General features: G+C 34.4%; 1 protein-coding gene across 1 annotated transcript in view; it reads right to left on the bottom strand.

Annotated features, from left to right (window-relative positions):
• kon (chondroitin sulfate proteoglycan 4-like protein) overlaps nucleotides 1–22,500 on the bottom strand; it is a 194,472-nt gene that overhangs the window by 58,082 nt on the left and 113,890 nt on the right. The window contains exons 5-7 of the mRNA XM_067121778.1: nucleotides 11,689–11,812; nucleotides 8,920–9,170; nucleotides 8,466–8,549 (exon numbers count right to left, since the gene is read on the bottom strand). Coding sequence (XP_066977879.1) covers nucleotides 8,466–8,549; nucleotides 8,920–9,170; nucleotides 11,689–11,812 — 459 coding nt within the window. The remainder of the gene's footprint in view (nucleotides 1–8,465; nucleotides 8,550–8,919; nucleotides 9,171–11,688; nucleotides 11,813–22,500) is intronic.

Genomic DNA, 22,500 nt, shown 5'->3' with positions numbered 1-22,500 from the left:
CAAATAAACTCGGATTATTTATTGAATTCCACGAAGAGATGTGTAATAGTTTTCTCACTGATGTTTAATCTAAAATTTCATTAAATACAACGCATGAATACCAACAAAAGGCTTTGTAATATTTCGGACTAATCACTTGACAGTTTTAGGGTTCATGGATCCCAAATTTAAACGCAATTCAGGGATGGAAGATGAAATGGACCAAACTAAACCTAACATAATTTCGTATTCAGAGATGAAAGGTGAAATGGACCAAACTTAAATGCAATATAAATTTGTAATCAGAGATTAATAAGATGAAACACACCAAACTTAAACGGAACATACATTTGTATTCATAAATGGAAGATGAAATGGACCAAGATAACGATAAAAGGACAAGAATCCCCCGCAGGAGTGATCCTCTGCCTAGAATCCAATTTAGGAAATGATCGAACCAACAGCAGTTTCGTGCGGAACGAAAAGCGTAATAAACAGTGATCGATGGGTCGTTACTGTGTCTTAAGACTTACGGGGCCTTGGCTAAGCTCACGGATCGGATGGCTTCCAAACTCTCTCTGATGGAAAGGAAAAAGGTTTAAAATGCTGAAACACCCAACCGCACGACAAAATAAACTGCTCATAATGCCCGTGAGACGCTGCTAGTTCTGCGCGTGTTACGACTGAGGATAACGTGGATGTTTTAAAAAAAATGAGAAAAATTCTGCAAATGGTTCAGATAAGGTTATATAAAAACTCAGCTACTGTATGATAGCGGGTGGAAGGATATATGTGCGATAATTAAGGGTCAAAGCTAGGCATAGAGCCTGAAGCCAATGGGAAGACCACTGGTGAGATATATAATAATCTAAATTACAAAACAGATAATTTTACTGCAGTGGTTAAGTTAAAGAGAAGAGAGATGAGGGTATTTAAAAGCTGGGCAAATAATCCTAAGAAAGATAAATACAGGGAAATCTCATTTGAGCCAATATTTCGAGGAAAAACAGTAATGAGGCACGAAGACCAATCTCACCTCTAAAAGCAAAGTATGGTAACATTAACAATTAAACATTCTGCTTGTTAATGCAGAAATCCGCAGCAACTAAGCAAATCTGGTTTCTGCTTGCCTTCTCTAGATGAAGTATGAGAAATTGACAATACTGCAATTCTCACTCTATTGGACTGGAAGAAACTTATGATTAATAAAATGTGCTAAAGGGCAGAGGCGATAGAGTTACTTCTAAAATGAATATATCTAAGATACTGAGGTTAAGAGTTGTGTGACCGCAGAATCAACACAAAGGTTAAAGGAAGAGTGTATAAGACAGTAGTGAAACCAGCTTTGATAAATGAAGCAGAAACATGGCCGGTAAAGAGATTGCAAGAGAAGAAATTGGATGCGGTAGAGATGAAAATGCTCAGGTGGATGTGTGGAGTAACAAAAATGGACGGGATCAAAACTGAAAGAATAAGAGGAACCACTAAAGTCGTAGAACTATCAAAGAAGGCCCACGAAAGAACTGCAGTGGTATGGCCATGTAATGAGAATGGATGAGGCATGTAGGGAGGAGAGTGATGCAGATGGAGGTGCCTAATGGGAGAGCAAGAGGAAGACCGAAGAAGCGAAGGTGGATGGATGTAGTTAGAGAAAACCTGAGAGACAAGCAATTGTCAGCGGGCGATGTGTTGGAGGAAAGCTGTCGAAAACATCGACTCCACATGAAAGTGGGAAGAGATGCAGAGAAAGAAGAAGACTGAGGTTAAGAGCTTCTTAGACAGAATGTCAAAATCATGGTAAACCTCACCCCACTTAGCTACAACCTCATGTCAGCACAAAATAGAAAGGAACTCCCAATTTACTGGGGGAATAATCAAAGTGCTTTACAGCTGTTGCGAAGGGGCAATATAAATCAAAATTCTTAAGTGTAATTCCAGTTTTAAAGTAATGAAGCAAATGGAAAAAGGAATGGGAATCTGAGCTGAAATATATTATATATATATATATATATATATATATATATATATATATATATATATATATATATATATATATATATATATATATATATATATATATATATATATATGTACATATATATATATATATATATATATATATATATATATTTTATATAAATATTTTTTCTTAAGATAACATTTCCATGGAAAGCCAAGCAAGACTTCGTGTAAAGCCGGAAACTTCTGACCTGCAAATATGTTATGTACCTTTGATGGCCCTCTGGACGGTAACTAAATTAAGAATGACCCTCCACAGGTTTTGAGTTTGAAACCCTAGGATCTAAATGGTTTAATCTAAATAAAAGTGGAAACCAAATGAAAGTAATTTTCATTGCATTTGTCCAAACTTTAAGGTTTTTAGTATTCAAATTCATCCAACTAGATAGGGCAATTTTCGGGCTTCAATGAGATAGTTTTTTTTTTTTATTCTGATGAGTAGTTTTACTAGACCATTAATTTAAAAGAACTCTTCTAGGGCTGCCCCGAAGGACTACTTAGTAATCTTATGTGTGAAATTTATGTGTAATAGGTTATATTCTATTTAAGAGCTTGCAGTGTTGTAAAAAGTTTGAGACAGTTACCTTGACAAACCACTTTAATTATTATTACTCAGAAGATGAATCCTATTTATATGCAACAAGCCCACAACAGCTTTAAGAAAATTATAAGGTATCATTTACTGGCTTCAAGTCAACCAGGAGGTACTTCCTCTCTCTCTCTCTCTCTCTCTCTCTCTCTCATGTTCCAATGAGTAAGTTGTATAGAGGAGGTACTCTCTCTCTCTCATGTTCCAATGAGTAAGTTGTATAAATGAGGTACTCTCTCTCTCTATCTCATGTTCCAATGAGTAAGTTGTATAAAGGAGGTCTCTCTCTCTCTCTCTCTCTCTCTCTCTCTCTCTCTCTCTCTCTCTCTCTCTCTCTCTCTCTCTCTCTCTCTCCGAAGACTTTAAAAAAGATTTAAACTATACTTGACAAGAGGCAATCGCCCGTAGGTTGGTGACACTATATGCAATGGGAATCCTCTTATTAAGAAGAAATGAGCACCATGATGAGATACTGAACTCGAATGTCAACAGTGCCCCCCGACACTTGACCTCTAAGACGTCTGACGTTCAACTTAATTCTAAGATCTTTCAGTGAAGTGCTTAATTAAAAAGCGTTTGGTAAATACGATAAAAAGAGGAAGTTTTGTATATTAACGCCCAGATATATATATATATATATATATATATATATATATATATATATATATATATATATATGTATGTATGTATGTATGTAGTGTATATATGTATATGCATATACATATGTATGTGTATATATGTGTGTGTGTGTGACTGTAAAATATTTTCCGTTAAAACAGAATTCCATATAATAAAAGGAGCTCATAAAACCACCAAAAGAGTAGAAATTATAGTGTTATATTACGAAGACAACTGTCTTCCTCAACTGACATGCAACTGCACATCATAAATACATGTTTGCATATATATATATATATATATATATATATATATATATATATATATATATATATATATATATATATATATATATATATATACACATACAAACATATATATATGTATATCATATACACTACACAATCAACCTTCAAAATATGTAAATGAAAGGCCCAAGTTCGTGCTCGACAACCTAAACTGACTTTAACCTTTGCTATTTTCTTTTTTTTTTTCTTACATTCGTGACATCCTGAACTTGAAATCGATGAAAATGATTTGCACTCACAACCTTAATTAGTACTACCACCAGGGTTGTATCTTTGACCTTTCCTTAATTACCTCTGTCACATTATCATTTAACCTGACTGACTCTATTCGATATACGAATTTTCAATCCGATTACATTTCACAGCTGTTTATGAAAATTATAATAGTCACAATTATAACAGTCAATTTAAACAACCTTATAATAGGTATGGAATGGAATATAAAACTTGGGCAAAGACCAAGCGCTGGAACCTATGAGGTCATTCAGTGCTGAAAGGGTAACAGAGCGCAAAAAGGTTTTAAATGCCTAACAGGAGGAATGCTTCGCAGTTGGACTATGCAACAATTGTTAGGAGAGGGTGGAAAGTAAGATGGAAGAAAGATAGTATGAACAGAGCTACAGTAAAAGGAATGAAAAGTGTTGCAGCTAATGGTCAAAGGAACGCTGCAGAAAAAAAACCTTACGTAATGCCTACAGTGCACCTCGTGAGTTGTATTGACAGCGCTGCCCCCTAACGGAGCTTACATTAAATATCAAAAGTACTGAGTGGTTGTGTGGCTGTGTACGACCGTGTATATATTTACCCGAACGTGTGTGTATGCGTGACAGATAATGTATACAGTAAACCCCTTTTGTATACATCACTGTCAAATTCACGGATAAAACCGGCTAATTCTTTTCCCGGATTACAGCATCGAAAATACATTTTTTTTTAAATCCCAACAAATATCTAGTTGTCATTATGAATTAATATTTCAAAAAGCTCTTTCGAATAACAAGCAGTAAATATCTACATGCATTTTTTGCCGCCAGATTTAAAACCCCGTCATGTGTTACATCGACAATCGCAAATTGAAAAATTTAATATGCATTCGGAGTTTGCGATACACCAACTCACGGCAAATTCCGCTGAATGATTTGAATAATGACGGCTGTTTGTTTTACGAACGGAAAACAGCCAGGCCAAATGCGAACGTGGCTTTAAGTAATGCAATACCTAAAGTGAATAACACGTAATAAAGCATAACGGACTCAATGAAGCACCATAGCAAATAAAGTGAAGTTTGTTTTGGAATTGCTACATTAAATAATAATACAACTCAATGATCTGGAAGACGATCCTATAGCTACCATGAATGCCATCAGTTCTGAAAGATAATTTAGAACCACGATGAAGTAAACTGACTGATTGGAAAAATGGTACAAAAAAATTCATCATTAAACCACACTTTACAAATATAGAGGAATAACAACCTAGTCCCAAAATGCAAAGCTTGGAAACTTGTAATAGATTTTAAGTCATCTGTCAACGGCAATGAGTCACAACGTGGCCCGAGAAGCCCGGTGACTGTCAGGAGAAATTTAATGCCACACTATGAATGAAACAAATGGCCACTTCCAGCGCCTCCGAATTATTGATGAGGTAATCGGCGACACCCTAAGTTTAGTTATGATTGCAAAGCAAAGTCGCTCTAGTTCAGGACTCGGGTGAATGCAAGCAACTGCTAAGCTCTTGGTTCAAAAATGAAATGGGAAGGAATTAACTGAAATTCGTCGTTTCACATTCAATACAAAGGAATACAAACAGGTGTTTTTTCGTGATCCAGTTTTAACCCGAGAATGACGTCATGAATGAAGGGATGAAAGTCGAGTCATTCATTAATATCTCTCGATATGTAAATGCCATTGATGTACAGTGAACTAGATTCTAAAGTGCTTCATGTTTTAAGCACTATCAAAGAAAAAATCATGAATGAAATATTAAAGTAAAATTACTTTTCAAAATCAATATAGCAAAAATATAATGGAATACAGTTATCACGAAAAAAATGTTTTGCAGTAAACATGGCTATAAATAAATAATAATAGAAAAAACTTATATATAAGAAAGCTACTAACGTATGCACAAATATAGTATGAATGCAAACGCTATTAACAAAAACTAGAGATTTGCATTACGAATATGAACGCAAGAAAAACAAAACATTCTCGTTTTAGCTATGAATATTATAACAAATTTAGAAAGCTTCATTATGAATAAACACGAACTTGATCCACGGTGATTTTTTTGTCAAGCCCTCTTCTCAAAAAGCACAAAAGTTATGAAATTAGTAAATCATATACAGAAAACGAATAGAAAAATGTCAATAACTTTTTCAATGGTAGATGATAATAACACGTTTCCATAACAATATGAATGCCTCTGAACTATCTCTAAACGATTACGGATTTTTTTTTACAATATAAACAGTTAGAAAGAAATCTTGGGCGTCTACACGCAATGTGGTTACGACTAACTGTAGCATCTTTCAATTCAACATAGTTTTCGGGTGGAATGATATACTAAACAGGATAATAATAAAAGTGTATATATATATATATATATATATATATATATATATATATATAAATATATATATAATATAAAATTACAATCCATGATACACCTCCATCTGCAGTAAGTACATGACATTTACATACAAAAGGCAAGTCTCCTATCTCCTACGCACTGCATTTGCATTTCCTCTAAGTTAAAGTAAGAGGGCGAACAGTAATTCCCGGAGATAAGAAAAAAAAATTCAGATCAAGGGGTACACATCTCAGTACACGAGCGTCAGCAACCAACTTCATTTCATGGAGACGAGGCTTACATGTGGAGTGGTTATATATATATATATATATATATATATATATATATATATATATATATATATATATATATATATATATATATATATATATATATATATATAAGATGAAAGAAAATAAATTTACATCTAGCTTTAACATAAAATCTTGGCCCGTCTGTCCTCTGCCAAATAATCTCAATTATGCACAAACAGTATCTGATGTTTGTGCCCGGCTCTGATGGAATATGCATCCTATTTAAGTCTAGTTGTGCCTCTTCCTTTCTGCTCTTTGTAAAATGAATTAAAAACCACTATGTAGATAAGTAATTGCCTATTCTTAATCCCAAAGTTTTAAAGTAAATTTTGTTATGTGAATACACGGTTAACATCAGGTAGTCTTCAAAATTCTGAAAGTATTTTCAAAACCTGGAAGATACGTAAGGCATATGACGTTTTTGGTATTTGGTTCCTTACATTCCAAACGTTTAATAATGATTTCTGGACAGCAAAATATCATTCCTACTCCCCTAATTTTGTTGAGATTCTTGGCTGACATTTCTCAGTGCCGTAAAATACACCGAACACTAATACCTAAAGATCCTTCGTTTGTTCTCTAATGCAGTGTACAACAACATGAACTATTTCTCTAACAATAAATACCTCTACGATTGATAGACCTTTGCTGTTATCTGTCCCTACTGTGAACTTCACAGATAAATATGTTAATTAGTTTCTGTCATAAGGTATTCACATTACAGTCACACGAAATATTACAGAGCATATCATCAACATCTCAAAACTATATCAAGGTAATGTTAGGAATTCTAGAAACTTCCTTGGAAAAACTTCTTACATTATGTAAATGACAAATGACCACACGAGTGGCAATCCGAGATATGAGCCGATAAAGTTAACAAGTGAATGGGAGTTTACAATTACTGTTATTATTGCTGTACAATCTTGTTCGTGCGACCATTTTCTTCTAATCTAGCATGAGGGTGTGATTTCCTATTTCATCGTGAACTGTCGTAAAGGTAATGAATAGGAAACAACGTTCGATTTCGGGCTAGGCAGCAGCATTTTAAAACGATTTATTGAAAACAGTGTGTGCTTTTCTTGACTTCAACAGAAAATTATGTATAAGTTAGTTGGTAGATTGTTGTGTGTCGCAGCCCGAATGAAGAACGATTTGGGCTAGTAACATCATTCCAAAATACTTGCAAAGAAGCAGTAGTTTGCAAGCATTTTTTCTTACACAATACAGATACTATATACATCTGTTAACTTTGCTACTGGAGATAATAAAAATAACATTAACATACAAACTGTTAAATGATTAAGCAAGTACTGTGAGCCGCACAATGTGAAGTTTGTAAAAACTGAAGATAATAAGACTTTACATGAAAAAAACGGGGCATATTAATTTCCTATGAGATATTCCACAATCATAAACAACGAAACGAGTTTCGGTGTAATATTAATTAACTTCGCATGGGAAGTGAGGTCTATTACAGTGCCTGTGACCACTTTGAAGTGGTAACTCTAATTTTCTATGCGGTAAGGTAGGATCTAAAGTTCTCAGTGTGCTCTTTCTTCCATTAACTTCTGCACCTCAGCATAGCCTCTCACTCAACCATGCAGTATTGCTGATCTCTCTCTCTCTCTCTCTCTCTCTCTCTCTCTCTCTCTCTCTCACACTCACACACACACACACACACACACACACACCAAAAATACAGGACTTTCAGTTTACCGCAGAAAAATATTAAGGAAGTCGTAAGACCCAAGAATCAAATGACCTCATAACAGATGAGATTTCTTGAGAAAGAGTTCGCATCGATAATTACGATGGCTATGATGAAGACGGGAAGTCACAATTCAATTCTCCGAAAGGCGAGGAAGTAATAAACTAACATTTATTTAAAAGGAATCACGAATTCTTTCATTCAATAACGTTATTCGTTATGATTTATGATCCTTTTTTTTTTTTCATCAAAATCACGACTGACATACAAAATGACTACGTCACCCATAAAAAACGGGAGATCCCACTACCATAACAGAAAATGGAACGCGACATAAACTATGAAGGGTAACTCACCTATTAAGATCGACAGCTCCATTTCCCGTGTCGAGGACAAGCCTGGGATGGCCCTCGTATATCTCCACGGCGATAAAGTCAGATCTGCCAACGCAGGAATAATGGAACGGAAGGTCACGCGGTGATATACAAGGCATTAAGTTGTGCTGGGCTTGATATCCATAAGACAATTATAGTGCTTATTCGCGAAACATTACAGGATCTTTCTGAAATGCTTCTTGTTATCCAAATTTTAAAAAAATGATAATTCATGGTGTGTTCAACTGTTTTATTTGCGTTAACATCTTGGTGTAAAGATTTTACGTTGTGATTTTCTTCGTTTTTATCATAAAATGTAACTGTTTACCTACTCTAATTTGATGTTTTAAGGATATTCGCCTTTCAACATTAAAAGTATCAACAAACACAGTGCCCCCAGCTCTCAATAATACTATTTCTTTCATGTATATCTTACCTTGATGGCGGTCCAGTATTATACATAACAAGAGCATTTTGAGACTGAGTCTTGATCTCCAACGAGATCGATCCACCGGTCCTCGGGTAAGAATCTTGGAAAGCGACGTACGCCCCGGGTCGAATGAAACTGATGGGGACGTCAGGAGGGGCATCGAATTCTTCCGAGCATTCCCACTCGACACCGTAAACATCGGCCGATTTAGGGTCGTCTTGTACCTCCTGAAGAACGTTTATGCCGTTGTACATAACCTGAAAGTTGTCAGGAGAGTTGTAAGAATGGCTTCATTAGAAAGTGTTTTTTTGTTGCAACTAGTTAGGCATTAACTGGAAGAAAAGTGCTTTGCACATGTTGTTAGGAGGAAAGTTGTAAGACTGACTTCATTAGAAAGTAGTTTTTCGTTGCAATGGTTATGCGTTAACTGGAAGAAAAGTACTTTAAACAATCTTTAAAAAAATCATCATTACTCATTTGAAATCAACAACTATGCATAAGTTGTCAATAAACAGGTTTTGCTTGTAAGTGTAGATCCCAAAAAATTATGCTGACGATTTATTTGTTACTTAAACTTTCAGGCATTTTCGTTGCAAAGGTTAGGCATTTAATAGTATTATAACAGAGGAGGATAGGTGTTTCAAAGTGTCTTAAACACTTAATGTTGCCTAGCTGTAATCAACAGTAAGCCTCTAGTTGTAACAAAACAGATTTTCCTTATAAATGTCAATACAAAAAAATTACGCTGGCGATTTAGTTGTTACGTAACCTCTCTGGTCGTATGACTATCTGTGTGTGTGTGTCTGTCTAACTGTCCGTCTGTCTTATTATGAGGTTTCCGGAAATCTTAACGACTCAGAATAATCACGAAGGCAAACAGAGTCTCTCAAGGAACTCGACCCCAGATGAAAAGTAAACAACAGCCACTGAGATGTCTTAGCATCCACATCACTCAGCAAATTTCAAGACGTCCAAGGATTTCTTTTCGAGTTTACGAACCTAAAACTTACAAAGTTGGTTTGAAATTAATGTAAACGTTTTAGCGATGAAATTTGGCCTTCTAAGTTTCTTGAGCATTTAACGACTGACGTCACACCTCTCTGTTTAAAAATTAGTATCGTCACTTTTATGGTGTGTGTGTGTGTGTGTGTGTGTGTGTGTGTGTGTGTGTGTGTTGCGGTATATCAAAGAGAATGAAAAATATGCTTTCATAACCGTCACAGAAGGGAAAACATGGCTTTCCGTGTTGGTCGACAGCTGAAATAAAGGAAAAAAAGTCAGTATGTAAAATAATCGTACAACAGATCACATGTTGTCATGGACCGGACGCTATCCGTTGCGGAAATCATTCGGTGTTTTCCCTTTTCTTTTTTTTTTCATATTATTTTGGCTTTGGGAGGTTTACATGTAAGGTTCATCATGATTCACTCTTCAAAGAGACTGCTTCAAAGGCGTTTCAACTAAACCTGTTCCTTTTTTTTTTTCTCTCTCGCCGCAACGCATTTCCGGTAATACACTGCAAACTCAGTTTACCATAAATATAAAGGGTCGTTCAAATGTCTGTAATAATAAATGCACATGAAACGACACACGGACTTACACAGGTGCACATATATAGTCTTAAAATTGTAAGCGAGAATATTTTGATCCGGATAATTTTAAGCCAGCAGAAGAGTTGGTAGCATGGAGGTGGGGAAGGTGAATTATGAACCCATGATTTGTTAGATGAAGTATTAGAAAATATATATATATATATATATATATATATATATATATATATATATATATATATATATATATATATATATCTTACACTGCTTCAATTATTCGAGAAAAGTAACCAAGTGCATATGAAAATATAAATGGACACTGAGATGGAATACTTGTAATATGTTCACTTTTGGTATTAGACAACTCATATACAAAGACTAGATAACGTACATGTTGATCAGAAGATTTCTGAAGAGCAAACAGGAAGTGAAAAATAAAATTAACATTGAAGGGACTTTTATTTTTTTATCTGTCAAAAGTAGGTTACTGTGAGTGGTTTGTTCTGGCGATGGCGCGATTTAGTTGTACTGTTTAAGAAGCAAGGTTCTACATGATTGGCGTGAAAGTATAGATCGTCTTGTTCTATGGTGAAAAAATGGTTACAGGAACGAGTACAAGACCCATTATCACAAGCGATCTTGATTGTTTTTTCTTGAACGAATCTATGGTAATAAGCGCACGAGCAGTTAAAAAAAAAAAAAAGCGTCATATTTTCCACACCAGCGCCTTCAAAAAATCACAACTTTTATATTCAGCAGGATTAGTGTAAAAGGTCTTAAAAACTCTGATGCTTTGTGGAATATATATATATATATATATATATATATATATATATATATATATATATATATTATATATATATATATATATATATATATATATATATATATATATATATATATACATACAACAAAAACTGAGAAATACTGAGAAAAATAATTAACTTTCCTAATGACCAAATTTGATTCCGACATAAGGTTCATGCAACTGTTCCACTCGATCACATTGTACAAAGATTAATTAGATTTAATCTGACACTGAGGCAAGATTCGCGTGCAATAACATCTAAACAACATAATAGATGTAAAGTAGATTACAGAACATCTGAATGAGTTCTCTCTCTGTCTCTCTCTCTCTCTCTCTGTCTCAATCTGAAACTGCTAAAGAAATTTGTTGAACGAGTTTGCCAAAAATTGAAGAGAACTTTCAAAAACAAAAACTCACCTGGTCTAAACAGCCACGATAGTTATCAAGAAGGCCCAAAAACACCTCGGTGAAGTCTCCCATTCCTCCCAAGAAGACTCCATAGTGAATGTTCAGCTCATGGAACCTTCCAGGTAGGGAAAGCCTGTGGAGAAATAAAAAATATACATCATTATTTAGTCATTCAAGTGACAAACTGGCAATGATAAGTACGCAGACCTTTAAAAGTATAAATACCAAGGAGTTAGGAACAATTACATGAAAACGCACACACTTATACAAACAACCCCTCTCTCTCTCTCTCTCTCTCTCTCTCTCTTCAATCTCTCTCTCCTCTTCAATGATACTCCTCTCAATGGAAAGGTAAAAAAATGGAGATTCTTTACTTCTAAGCGTTCAGAGGCCAGTCTACCTCCATCTTCAAAGTTCTGAAAGCTTGGAAATAAAGAATCTCTCTTTTTGATCCTTCCGTATCACTGAGGTTCTCTATGGAGGTAATAACTTTTTACACAGTGAATTTGCGTCTTTTGGAGTGTTTATATACATACACAGACACACATATATATATATTATATATACATACACACACACACACATATATATATATATATATATATTATATATATATATATATATATATATATATATATATTAAATATATATATAAGAATGATAAACATATACAAGAATGATGGGTAGCTAATAATAATATTTTTACGCTTTAAAATAAAGTATATACAAAAATATATATGTAAATAAGCAATGGATATACATAAGCATTTAGCTGTGAACTATCATGAGTATATTTATAATTTTACATATAATATTTTCACGCTTTAAAATAAAGTATATACATACGTCCATGCATACATATGCACTGTATACACATACGCATTTACGCGCGAACTATCCAGAGAGTAAATATATCAGGCTTCACAACCACAGTACAGGAAATAAAAATACAAAAGTTGGAAGACGCAAAAGGCAATGAAACCTGGAAACGCGAGGCGGGCCCGACCATTCCAGGTCCATAAAGCCGGGCTTCCAGAGAGGAGTAACAATCAAAACTCCGGAAGCATTAATGCCGTAATGACCAACTCTATTCCTCTATAGGAGAAGAGATAAAGCCAACTCCGCGAGGTCGCAATGGGTCCTTGCACTAGACTCAACCACTGGCTAATAGCCTCTCTGGGGGGGTATCACAAAAGGGGTATTGGTTCCTAAATTTCTCGTTATTGGCTCGCATACAGGGAATGCTTTTACTCTGGCTGGGATGGGTGGGGGTGGGGGGGAGAGACAGGTTGACAACTACTACATTTTCCCTTGACGGCCAACATTTGAGAGGAACGTTTCTAAAAATGTTTTCTAGAAATGTTACAATTTTTCCCCTCTCGGGAAAGGGAACTGTGGGACTCTGAATTTTTACCTTCCGGGCAAAAGTAGGGTATGTGCTTCCTTATAGTTACAGTTAACCATCTGACAGAAGCTGTTTTTGAATAATCTATTAACAGAAGAGTGTTTTATTTCCATAATATTAATAATTCTTAGGCATATTTTCACCAAGTCAAAAAACCTGTTGGGAAACCTCTTCACCATGTATCATTCTTACATTTAATTAAAAATATTTTTTTCTTATTTACAGAATTAAAATACCGCTTCCTAGATGAGAAATGTCAAAAGTAAAACATAGATACATAAACTTTTATAAAAAAAGCACTTTTAATGGTCTTTCGAAATACCGAGAACCAAAAAAAAAAAAAAAAAAAACTTTGACCCCATGCACTTCCAAATAAATCCCTTTTTTTGTCCTATATATAGAAGTAAAATATCGCTTCCTACATGAGAAATGTCGTAAGTAAAACATAGATATATACATACACTTTCATTAAAAAAAAAAGCATTTTCAATAGTCTTTCGAAACACCAGGAACCAAAAAAAGAAAAAACCTTGACTCCATGCACAAACAAGTAAATACCTTATTTTGTCCTATATATAAATTAAAATATCGCTTCCTACATGGAAAATGTCATAGGTAAAACATAGATATATACATAAACTTTTATAAAAAAAAAAAAAAAAAAGCATTTTCAATAGTCTTTTGAAACACCGAGAACCAAAAAGAAGAAGAAGAAGAAAAAAAAACTTGACCCCATGCACTTCCAAACAAATCCTCCCCAAGTCATTATGCAGGAAATCCAGGTGGCTCCCAAATGAGAGGGTTGGAAGTGGTCTCTGTGACGGGAACCTGACAGAACAAAAAGCTTCCTCTCTAATCGTTATTCAATTCGACATCACACACAGTTTGTCTTACGGCGATGACGGCACTAATCGACGGTGGAGTTAATGGTTAATATACATCAAAGGAATGACACACATCCTCCACTTTCTGAGGCATTTACGAATACAAACAGAGAGGGAGAGGGAGAGAGGTGCAGTCCTCAGTATAAATAGGATTCCGCTCTAAAAAATACGTCGATATGAAAGATCCCCATTTGCATGCACAAAGGCATGGCCGGAATATGGATGAAGAGGGAGAGAGTGGAGAGGTATAGGGGTTTCGTACATATATATAAATAAGCATGCTTACGAGAAAAAGGAGGGAAGCAATAATCTGTTTCATGGAATATTCATCGTACAATATTTGCCTTGATCGTTTGCCTGGTGGGGGAAACATTAACCTATTTTGAAGTTCTACCAAAAGCTCAGGATAAAATTGAAAATGGAATACCCACAGATAAAAAGCGAGAGACTGATTATTATGTGTATAGAATGAGTATCGCACATGTTGCATAGCCTTTTCTAAACTACTCGTCCTCACTATGATGATGATGCAAATACAAATCATCATATTTATATATATTCACTCACGCGATCACCTGAATATGTCAGTTACATACAATGGTCAAGTAAACAGATAAGGAAGTAGTGATTGTAGTACTGGAGTCAACATAAAGGAAACTACTGTTATAAACTCAAAATTATATCATAACTTAGTTGTTATTACCACAAACTTCCGTCATTCTAGCCCCCACTGGAACAAGTATTTAAACAAATTATGTTCCCACTAGAACTACTTGGAATTTATCAACTAAAAAAAAATACATATAAAGAACATCCCTTCGTCCTAGTAACCTTTAAAGCAGAAAATTCTGCTCAGACTCGAATTCTTTGAGAATTACAATCTCCATCCGGAGTTAGATTTGTCGCCAACTACGGGAGGAACATAATTTTCTTTTATTTTCCTCAGATATGAGTCCTTTCTCGGCACGTTTGCTCCTTACCATGAGCATATGACTAGATCAATTGTAAAAACGCATCTTTTGGAAATATGCATTCCTACGAAAGGTTGAAATAGTTCTTAAACAGATAAATGAGTAAAATAATGCGATTATTCTAATATACGCCGCCATATTTCAAAGCAATGACTTGTTGCATCAGTGCCACATGCTTCAGGTCTTTAGTTTTTTAATGCTGAAATACTGTTCTCCTGTCTGGATGCCAGTGACTACCCGGCATCTCTTCGTTTAAACATACAAATAAATTTAGATAAAATTGTGCGAAGCAGTGTCTTGCTTTTTCACAAAAATAAAGGCCATCGTCGAAAGGTATCTTATATGGCTATTGTAACCTACGCAACTTTAACCAAGCAACTTCCACATCCACACTCAGTCTATGTGTCCCCACAATAAGCAGGCACTGTTTACTTTCCAAAGCGTCGAAATCTACAATTTGCTGGAGTGCCGCGGTTTCCTTCTGCTCAGTACCTGAGGTCTTTCATTCCCGTTACTATACCAGGACCCACTAAGTCCTGGTTACTACATACCTTTGAAACCGTCTTCGTGGTAGTGGTGCGTAAGCTGATCAACGAAAGTTTAAAAGAGGCTGAGAATGCAATGCTACTTTAAACCATCGTGAACTAAAAGCTACGGTTTTCTGATTTTCATTGGAGTTGTTTGTGTGTTTGACTTTTACTGGTGTTGTTTGTGTGTTAGTATTAATCGAGCGATTTATCTCTCTTGCTGTTACCTGTTATTCTCTCCTTTCCCGTTCGTTCTTTTGCATTGTTATCGTTATTATCTTTGTCCGAACGTGTACTGCAATGTAATATACAGTATGTATGGGGTTGTTCCTTATAAACTTCAGCACCTTCTCAGCAATACTAATATTCATAATGCAATATATATATATATATATATATATATATATATATATATATATATATATATATAATATATATATATATATATATATATATATATATATATATATATATATATATATATATATATATATATAGGGATGCTCCATTTAAAAATTAGCACTTTTTAACAATCTGAGTGCTCATATTGCAATATGATAGACATATAGGGATGTTCCATTTGAATGCTACGTTTTTCAACAATTTTAATATTCATACTGCAATATAATATAATAGTCTTTTAGCGGTGCTTCACTAATAGTTAACACTTTTTCACCAATTCTGATATTAATACTGCAATATAATAGTCTTCTACGGGTGCTTCAGTAAAAATTAACATTTTTTCAACAATTTTGATATCCATATTGCAATATAATAGACATATACAGGGATGTTCCATTTAAATGTCAGCACCTTCTCTGCAATATTAATATTCCCGTTCCTGAACATCAAAACACCGAAACCATCGAACACCGACTTGACGACCTTATCAAAGCCATAATTCTTCGCGGTAAGTGCCTCGTAAATCACACGACTTCAACTGACACAGCGGACGACGAGATAATCCTGAATGCAAGAGTCGAGGGTAAATTCCGCCTCTAAATTCACTGGTTAATGTCCTATTAGAATGGAGCCTTCCATTTTCATGTGATAATAATGAAGTTCATTATTCCCTTGATGTTCGAGATCTTTCACTGTACAGTCCTTTGGGCTCGGTGGTGGATAATGAAACTGGCTTTATCGTGATTCTACCTGATTCTAAAGGCAGTCTCAGCCGTGTTTTGGATTACAAACAATCTGATAAAACAAACAATATCTCCATCACTAGATTTGTTCATAAAATTTCGGCATCAGCATTATTTTATATAAGGGTCTAAATTTCATACCAGACTTGCCTGTTTGCTGTTAAAGTTGCACTGTCTCTTTGGGATAATTAATCTTCAAAAATTGCCAGGAAAGTCCAGCGACAAACGGAAAATTGTCTAGAATTGATCATTGAAAAAAATCTCAAAAAAGATTTTTGAAAGGATATCTCAGGAGGATAGTACATGTCCATCCAATTCCGTTGATTGAAGGGACTCAATACACAGGCATATGGAGAGAATTTTTACAATGGAGATTTATGTGGTTACGAATATTTGATCAAGGACTTACAGAAGTAATGGGTAAACATTCTAAAGAGCTAAAAATATAGTTCAAGAGAGATCATTCGTGGTCCAAGGTCAGAGCTATTAGTTGCTGGTGGTGATTTAGATAATAATATAAAAAAAGAGGGTACTTACGCTGCAATTACTGCAATTATCATTACCCTCAACATTGTCATAATTAACAGTAACATTATGATTTTAATTTGCTGTGATGACCAATCTAGAAAATTAGGCGTATTCTGAAAGGAAGTTTCCTCGTTTAAATGATTATGAAAATAACAACCTAAAAAAAATATGACCAATCACAGGAAAAATCTGAAAAAAAAGTATATGAGAGAAGTAAACGTTAGAAATAAAAAATTCTGTTTCAAATACAGAATGGAAATTAAAGGCGGATTCATCTAGGTAACAGAAAGAGAAGAGGGAAACGCTATGAGGACGACCTATGCCCCCCTTTTAGTTTTCTGTAAAAGAAAACTATTGTGCCGGCCTTGCCTGTCCGTCCGCACTTTTTCTGTCCGCCCTAAGATCTTAAAAACTACTGAGGCTAGAGGGCTGCAAATTGGTATGTTGATCATCCACCCTCCAATCACCAAACATACCACATTGCAGCCCTCTAGCCTCAGTAGTTTTTACTTTATTGAGGTTAAAGTTAGCCATAATCGTGCTTCTGGCAACGCAACAACACAGGCCACTACGGCCGGCTGAGAGTTTCATAGGCCGCGGTTCATACAGCATTATACCGAGACCAGCGAAAGATAGATCTATTTTCGGTGGCCTTGATTATACGCTGTAGGCTACAGAAAACTCGATTGCGCCGAAGAAACTTCGCCGCATTTTCTACTTGTTTTTCTAAAGATCTTTCCTTAGGAATCCACAGGGTAACCTCACACAGTTACTTTAAGACGGAAGAACGAGCAAAACAGCAGCTTTTGCAAATCATGTTTCCTTAATCTCTGTACCTTTGCTATAAAAGACTGGACGATGAATGTTTTAATGGGCATATATGGATAAATAAACAAATGCAGTATGACTAAACACTATGATATCTCTCTCTCTCTCTCTCTCTCTCTCTCTCTCTCTCTCTCGCCCCTGCGACGAAAGCCTGGGCGACGAATATTCCTAATAATAATGTATATAGGGATTAACAAACAGACCAAATATAAGCAAATGCTACAATCTCTCTCTCTCTCTCTCTCTCTCTCTTTCCTTTGCGACAAGACCCTGGGCGACGAATGTTTCTAATATATATACAGGGATTTAAAGAACAGATCAAATATAAACAAATGCTATAACCTCTCTCTCTCTCTTCTCTGCGACAAGACCCTGGGGGACGAATGTTTCTAATATGCACACAGGGATGAAAAAAAAAACAAATATAATTGAAATAATCTCCCTCTCCCTCCCCTCATACGCATCTGAGACAAAGATTACCAAAAACCGAACTTTACAAACCGATTTTTTTTTTTTTTGAAGCCACTTTAGATCCCATTAGATTTTCTTCCTCAGCGACGAATGAATAAAAAATGAGGGATCATCCTGATAAAGGAGATGATAAGCCATAATTCCATTAAAAGATTCGGGGATACCTTTAATGCGCTCTCTTAGGAGTAGGGTGTGTCACCGGGACCTCTTTTATTTACGGAAAATAAAAAAATCGTTTCCGTGACGCAATGCAGGTTGTAATAAATATAAAATTAGTTTTATACTTTCGGAAAGTCTTTTCTTTTAATGTACATTTCACGATACTTGAATGGTTATACTCAATGCTAGTTTTGCATTTTTAAAGAAAAGGTACTCGGCAATATCTTTAACTGTATTCTACACTAAAAAAAATCTAAATTTAAAAAAATTGCTATGAACTTTACACTAAAAAATATCTAAATTTTCAAAATTACTATGAAGTTTAATTTCAAGGGGATGAACATGTGTTTGTAGAATAGTCACATTCATCAACTACTTAATGATTAGCAACAGCATAATGATGCAAGCAGAATACTAAAACTGAAGTTCTGAAATTTTAAAGTACATAAATCACTACTACTTTACAAAAATTTGAAACATTAAGTTGACCATGTTGCAAAAAGCTTTTCTAAATATTCAATTAACACTGCTGAAAAGCACATTGTATAGACTTCAAGTGTAAGCTCTACATGCACAGACCGCAATCTCAACAACTTCCATCTTTTTCTTTATTTCACAATTAAGAAATCAAACTTTACACTCGCTAACAATTTGTTCAGCAACACATTTATATATTCCAACATTTCATTCCCATGTAATTTGCCTCATGTCTTCAGTATTTTTACTACCACCTACGATAATCACTTGCAAACATCTGCAAGTCAACTACAGCTGTTCATCCATCAATGTTTTCTAACACATGAAAATATAGTCTTGGCTCCCAACACAAAAGGAAATGACTGATTGACCGATTTGTTTACGCGTTCTGTCGTCGCAACATCACCGACAAAAAAAAAAAAAAAAAAAACATTGGGCTATAAATAATTCGAAACGAAAAAAAAAGAGAAAAACTTTGGTAAAAAATTGTGAGGAATATTCATTCAATCCATACATGCTTTGTATATATTTTCACGTCTTGAATTAATAATATATTACATAAAGATTTTTTTACATAAAGAATGCTGACAACAGGAATTAATGATCACTCGTGAAAGAATCAGCCAGATTTGCACATGACATCATGCCCTGGAGAGAAGGAAATATTCTTTTCATCTCATTATATACATGTGCATGTTTGTATGTATGCAAGTATGAGTATATATATATATATATATTATGTATATATATATATATATATATATATATATATATATATATATATATATATATATATATATATATATATACATACAAAATATGTGTCTGTTGATCTAAGATCTGAATCAATGAACTGACAAAACAAAACAAATATAATTTACACTTCAGGCAAGACGCACTTGGTTTAAATATATATATATATATATATATATATATATATATATATATATATATATATATATATATATATATATATATATATATATATATATATATATATATATATATATACATACATATGATTTATTACGGCGCAAATGCAGAGGAAGGAGAAACAACCAGAGAGCGGAGGAAACTTAAGTCGTTTTCATCTGACGGTCGATCTGTCACTGCCAACTCATATGGCACCGTGCCACTTACTGCCATCTCATTTCGACTGTTAGTTCTAGATAATGTAAATATTTGTGAAATATACCGTATTTTCAGTTCGGTGACAGGATTAAAACTGATGTATTGCATTCTCGATAAAATGCTATTAGATAATTTTTCGCTACTTAGAAAGCAAAGAAGGCAATCGTTTTAATATGTTTTTTTTAATCAATATTAGTTTAGGATAAATGTATGGAAATTATTATTAACAAGGTCATTTAGGCTTGACGTCACTAGATGATGTTCAACTTTTTGTTATGCGTAAAATAATCACAAAAATGAGCTGGCGCTAAATGGATGACATTGAAAAACAAAAATGACATCGCTGGAGAAGAAAGGCACGTAAAAGAATTTACAGCAAGACCTAACAAATACGATTACCACCAGTAAGGGGCTGAGTTAAGGGAACTATGACATTAACTGCCTAAAAGTAAACATACCGCAGAACAAGAGGACGATTAGCATGAAAGACACCAGAGGTTCGAGGAGACAAAAAAAAAAAAAAAATAAATAAATAAATAAAAAACTACCCAAATTCACCGTCATACCTGCTACGCACTGGTAAAAATGGATGCGTCTATACGAAAATGTAAATCTCAGAGATCGGATGGAATTTTGATGTCAACCTTCTTTCCTTCTCGCTTCTGAAACATATTCTGAAATATGTATGGAACATTTTCCCCCAACCTGATATCATTACTTTGATAAAAAAAAATTAAACATACATGAATGTGGATAAATAAATAATTTTCTTCAAAGAAATAAGGGTATATGGATAATTTTCCTCAAATAAATGCAGACATACTCACTATTTTCTTCAGATAAATGCGAATACACGCATTATTTTCTTCCAAATAATGTGGGAACATGCAAAATTTCCTTTAAATACATGCGGATATAGGCATTATTTCCTTCAAGTGATGAGGACAAAGGATTTACTTTCTTCAAACAAATGCTGAAATATTCCTAATTTCCTTCACGGACTTGTTTACAAAAGATTAAGTAAGTTAAGTCAATAGCATCGATGGTAACTACTTTCATCATCATCATCATCATTATTATTATTATTATTATTGTTATTATTATTATTATTATTATTTTCCAACGGCGACTTCAGAGAAGGATTAAAATACCTAGGACAGTCTGAGGTGGGAATGCCGCCCCCCCCTCTTTTTTTTAAATAAGAAGTAGTCCCCAGTGTTCTAGTGACCCAAATTCCATTTACAAATAAAAACCCAACCCATTAGTCTCACGGTAACTCACTACTTGCCCACCCATGAAACAACTCTCCTTCCTGAAAGGTCGTCCGAGCTAAGTGCTTCAGGAGAAGAAAATATAAATTCTAAAAAGAGAAAAAGCTAAAACGTCTGATTGGGAAGCATTTTCAAAGGCTTCCTTGGGAAAGCATTCAACTAAGAGAGGTGTAAATCAGCCAAGTGGGTCATCATCGGAGGAGGAAGCATAATTGCTTGGTCAAGCTTAATGTCTTAAAATATTCCTAGGAGTTGGCGTGAATGCAGAGATATCAACAAATGGTTAAAGTAAGCAATTGATTTATGGAATAAGCAAATTGAAAATACAATAAAAGAGACAAACATCGGCACTTGAATGCAGATATAAAGTACTGCGTAAGTTTACTCACATGTCCAGAAAATAGGAATTAGTTATCAGCTTTATTACTTCATTGAATCTTCTACATTAATAAAATGTTTCAACCTCTCTCTCTCTCTCTCTCTCTCTCTCTCTCTCTCTCTCTATATATATATATATATATATATATATATATATATATATATATATATATATATATATATATATATATACACACACGTATATATATATATATATATATATATATATATATATATATATATATATATATATATATATATATATATATATATATATATATATATGTATACACTGTTTATTCAAGGGAAATAACCATAGAACTAAAATTGCCAGCTGTTTAACGAAGCAAAAAAAAAAACACAGCTAGCAATTACTAACTTTTCCTGACCTCCACAGAAAATCGGGGCTGCCAATTACGGTGATTAATGGGAAATCCTTCGACGTAATCTCAAAGGAAGATTAAGTTTTACACCGTAATTTGTAAAGCTCCCATGATGCTAATCCTCTAACAAACGACCTGATTACTCCATCTTAGAATGAGCGGTCTATCCTAAGAAAGGAAACGAGGAATTTTCTCACGAAGATGTTAAAAATGTTCCCGAAATTTCTCTCGTTCCTTCGAAAGATCAAGATACTGAATAGACT

Source organism: Macrobrachium rosenbergii, chromosome 20, assembly GCF_040412425.1.
Source record: "Macrobrachium rosenbergii isolate ZJJX-2024 chromosome 20, ASM4041242v1, whole genome shotgun sequence".
Lineage (NCBI taxonomy): Eukaryota > Metazoa > Arthropoda > Malacostraca > Decapoda > Palaemonidae > Macrobrachium > Macrobrachium rosenbergii.
Note: the sequence above shows the minus strand (reverse complement) of the source record. Positions and strands in the feature narration are given on the sequence as shown.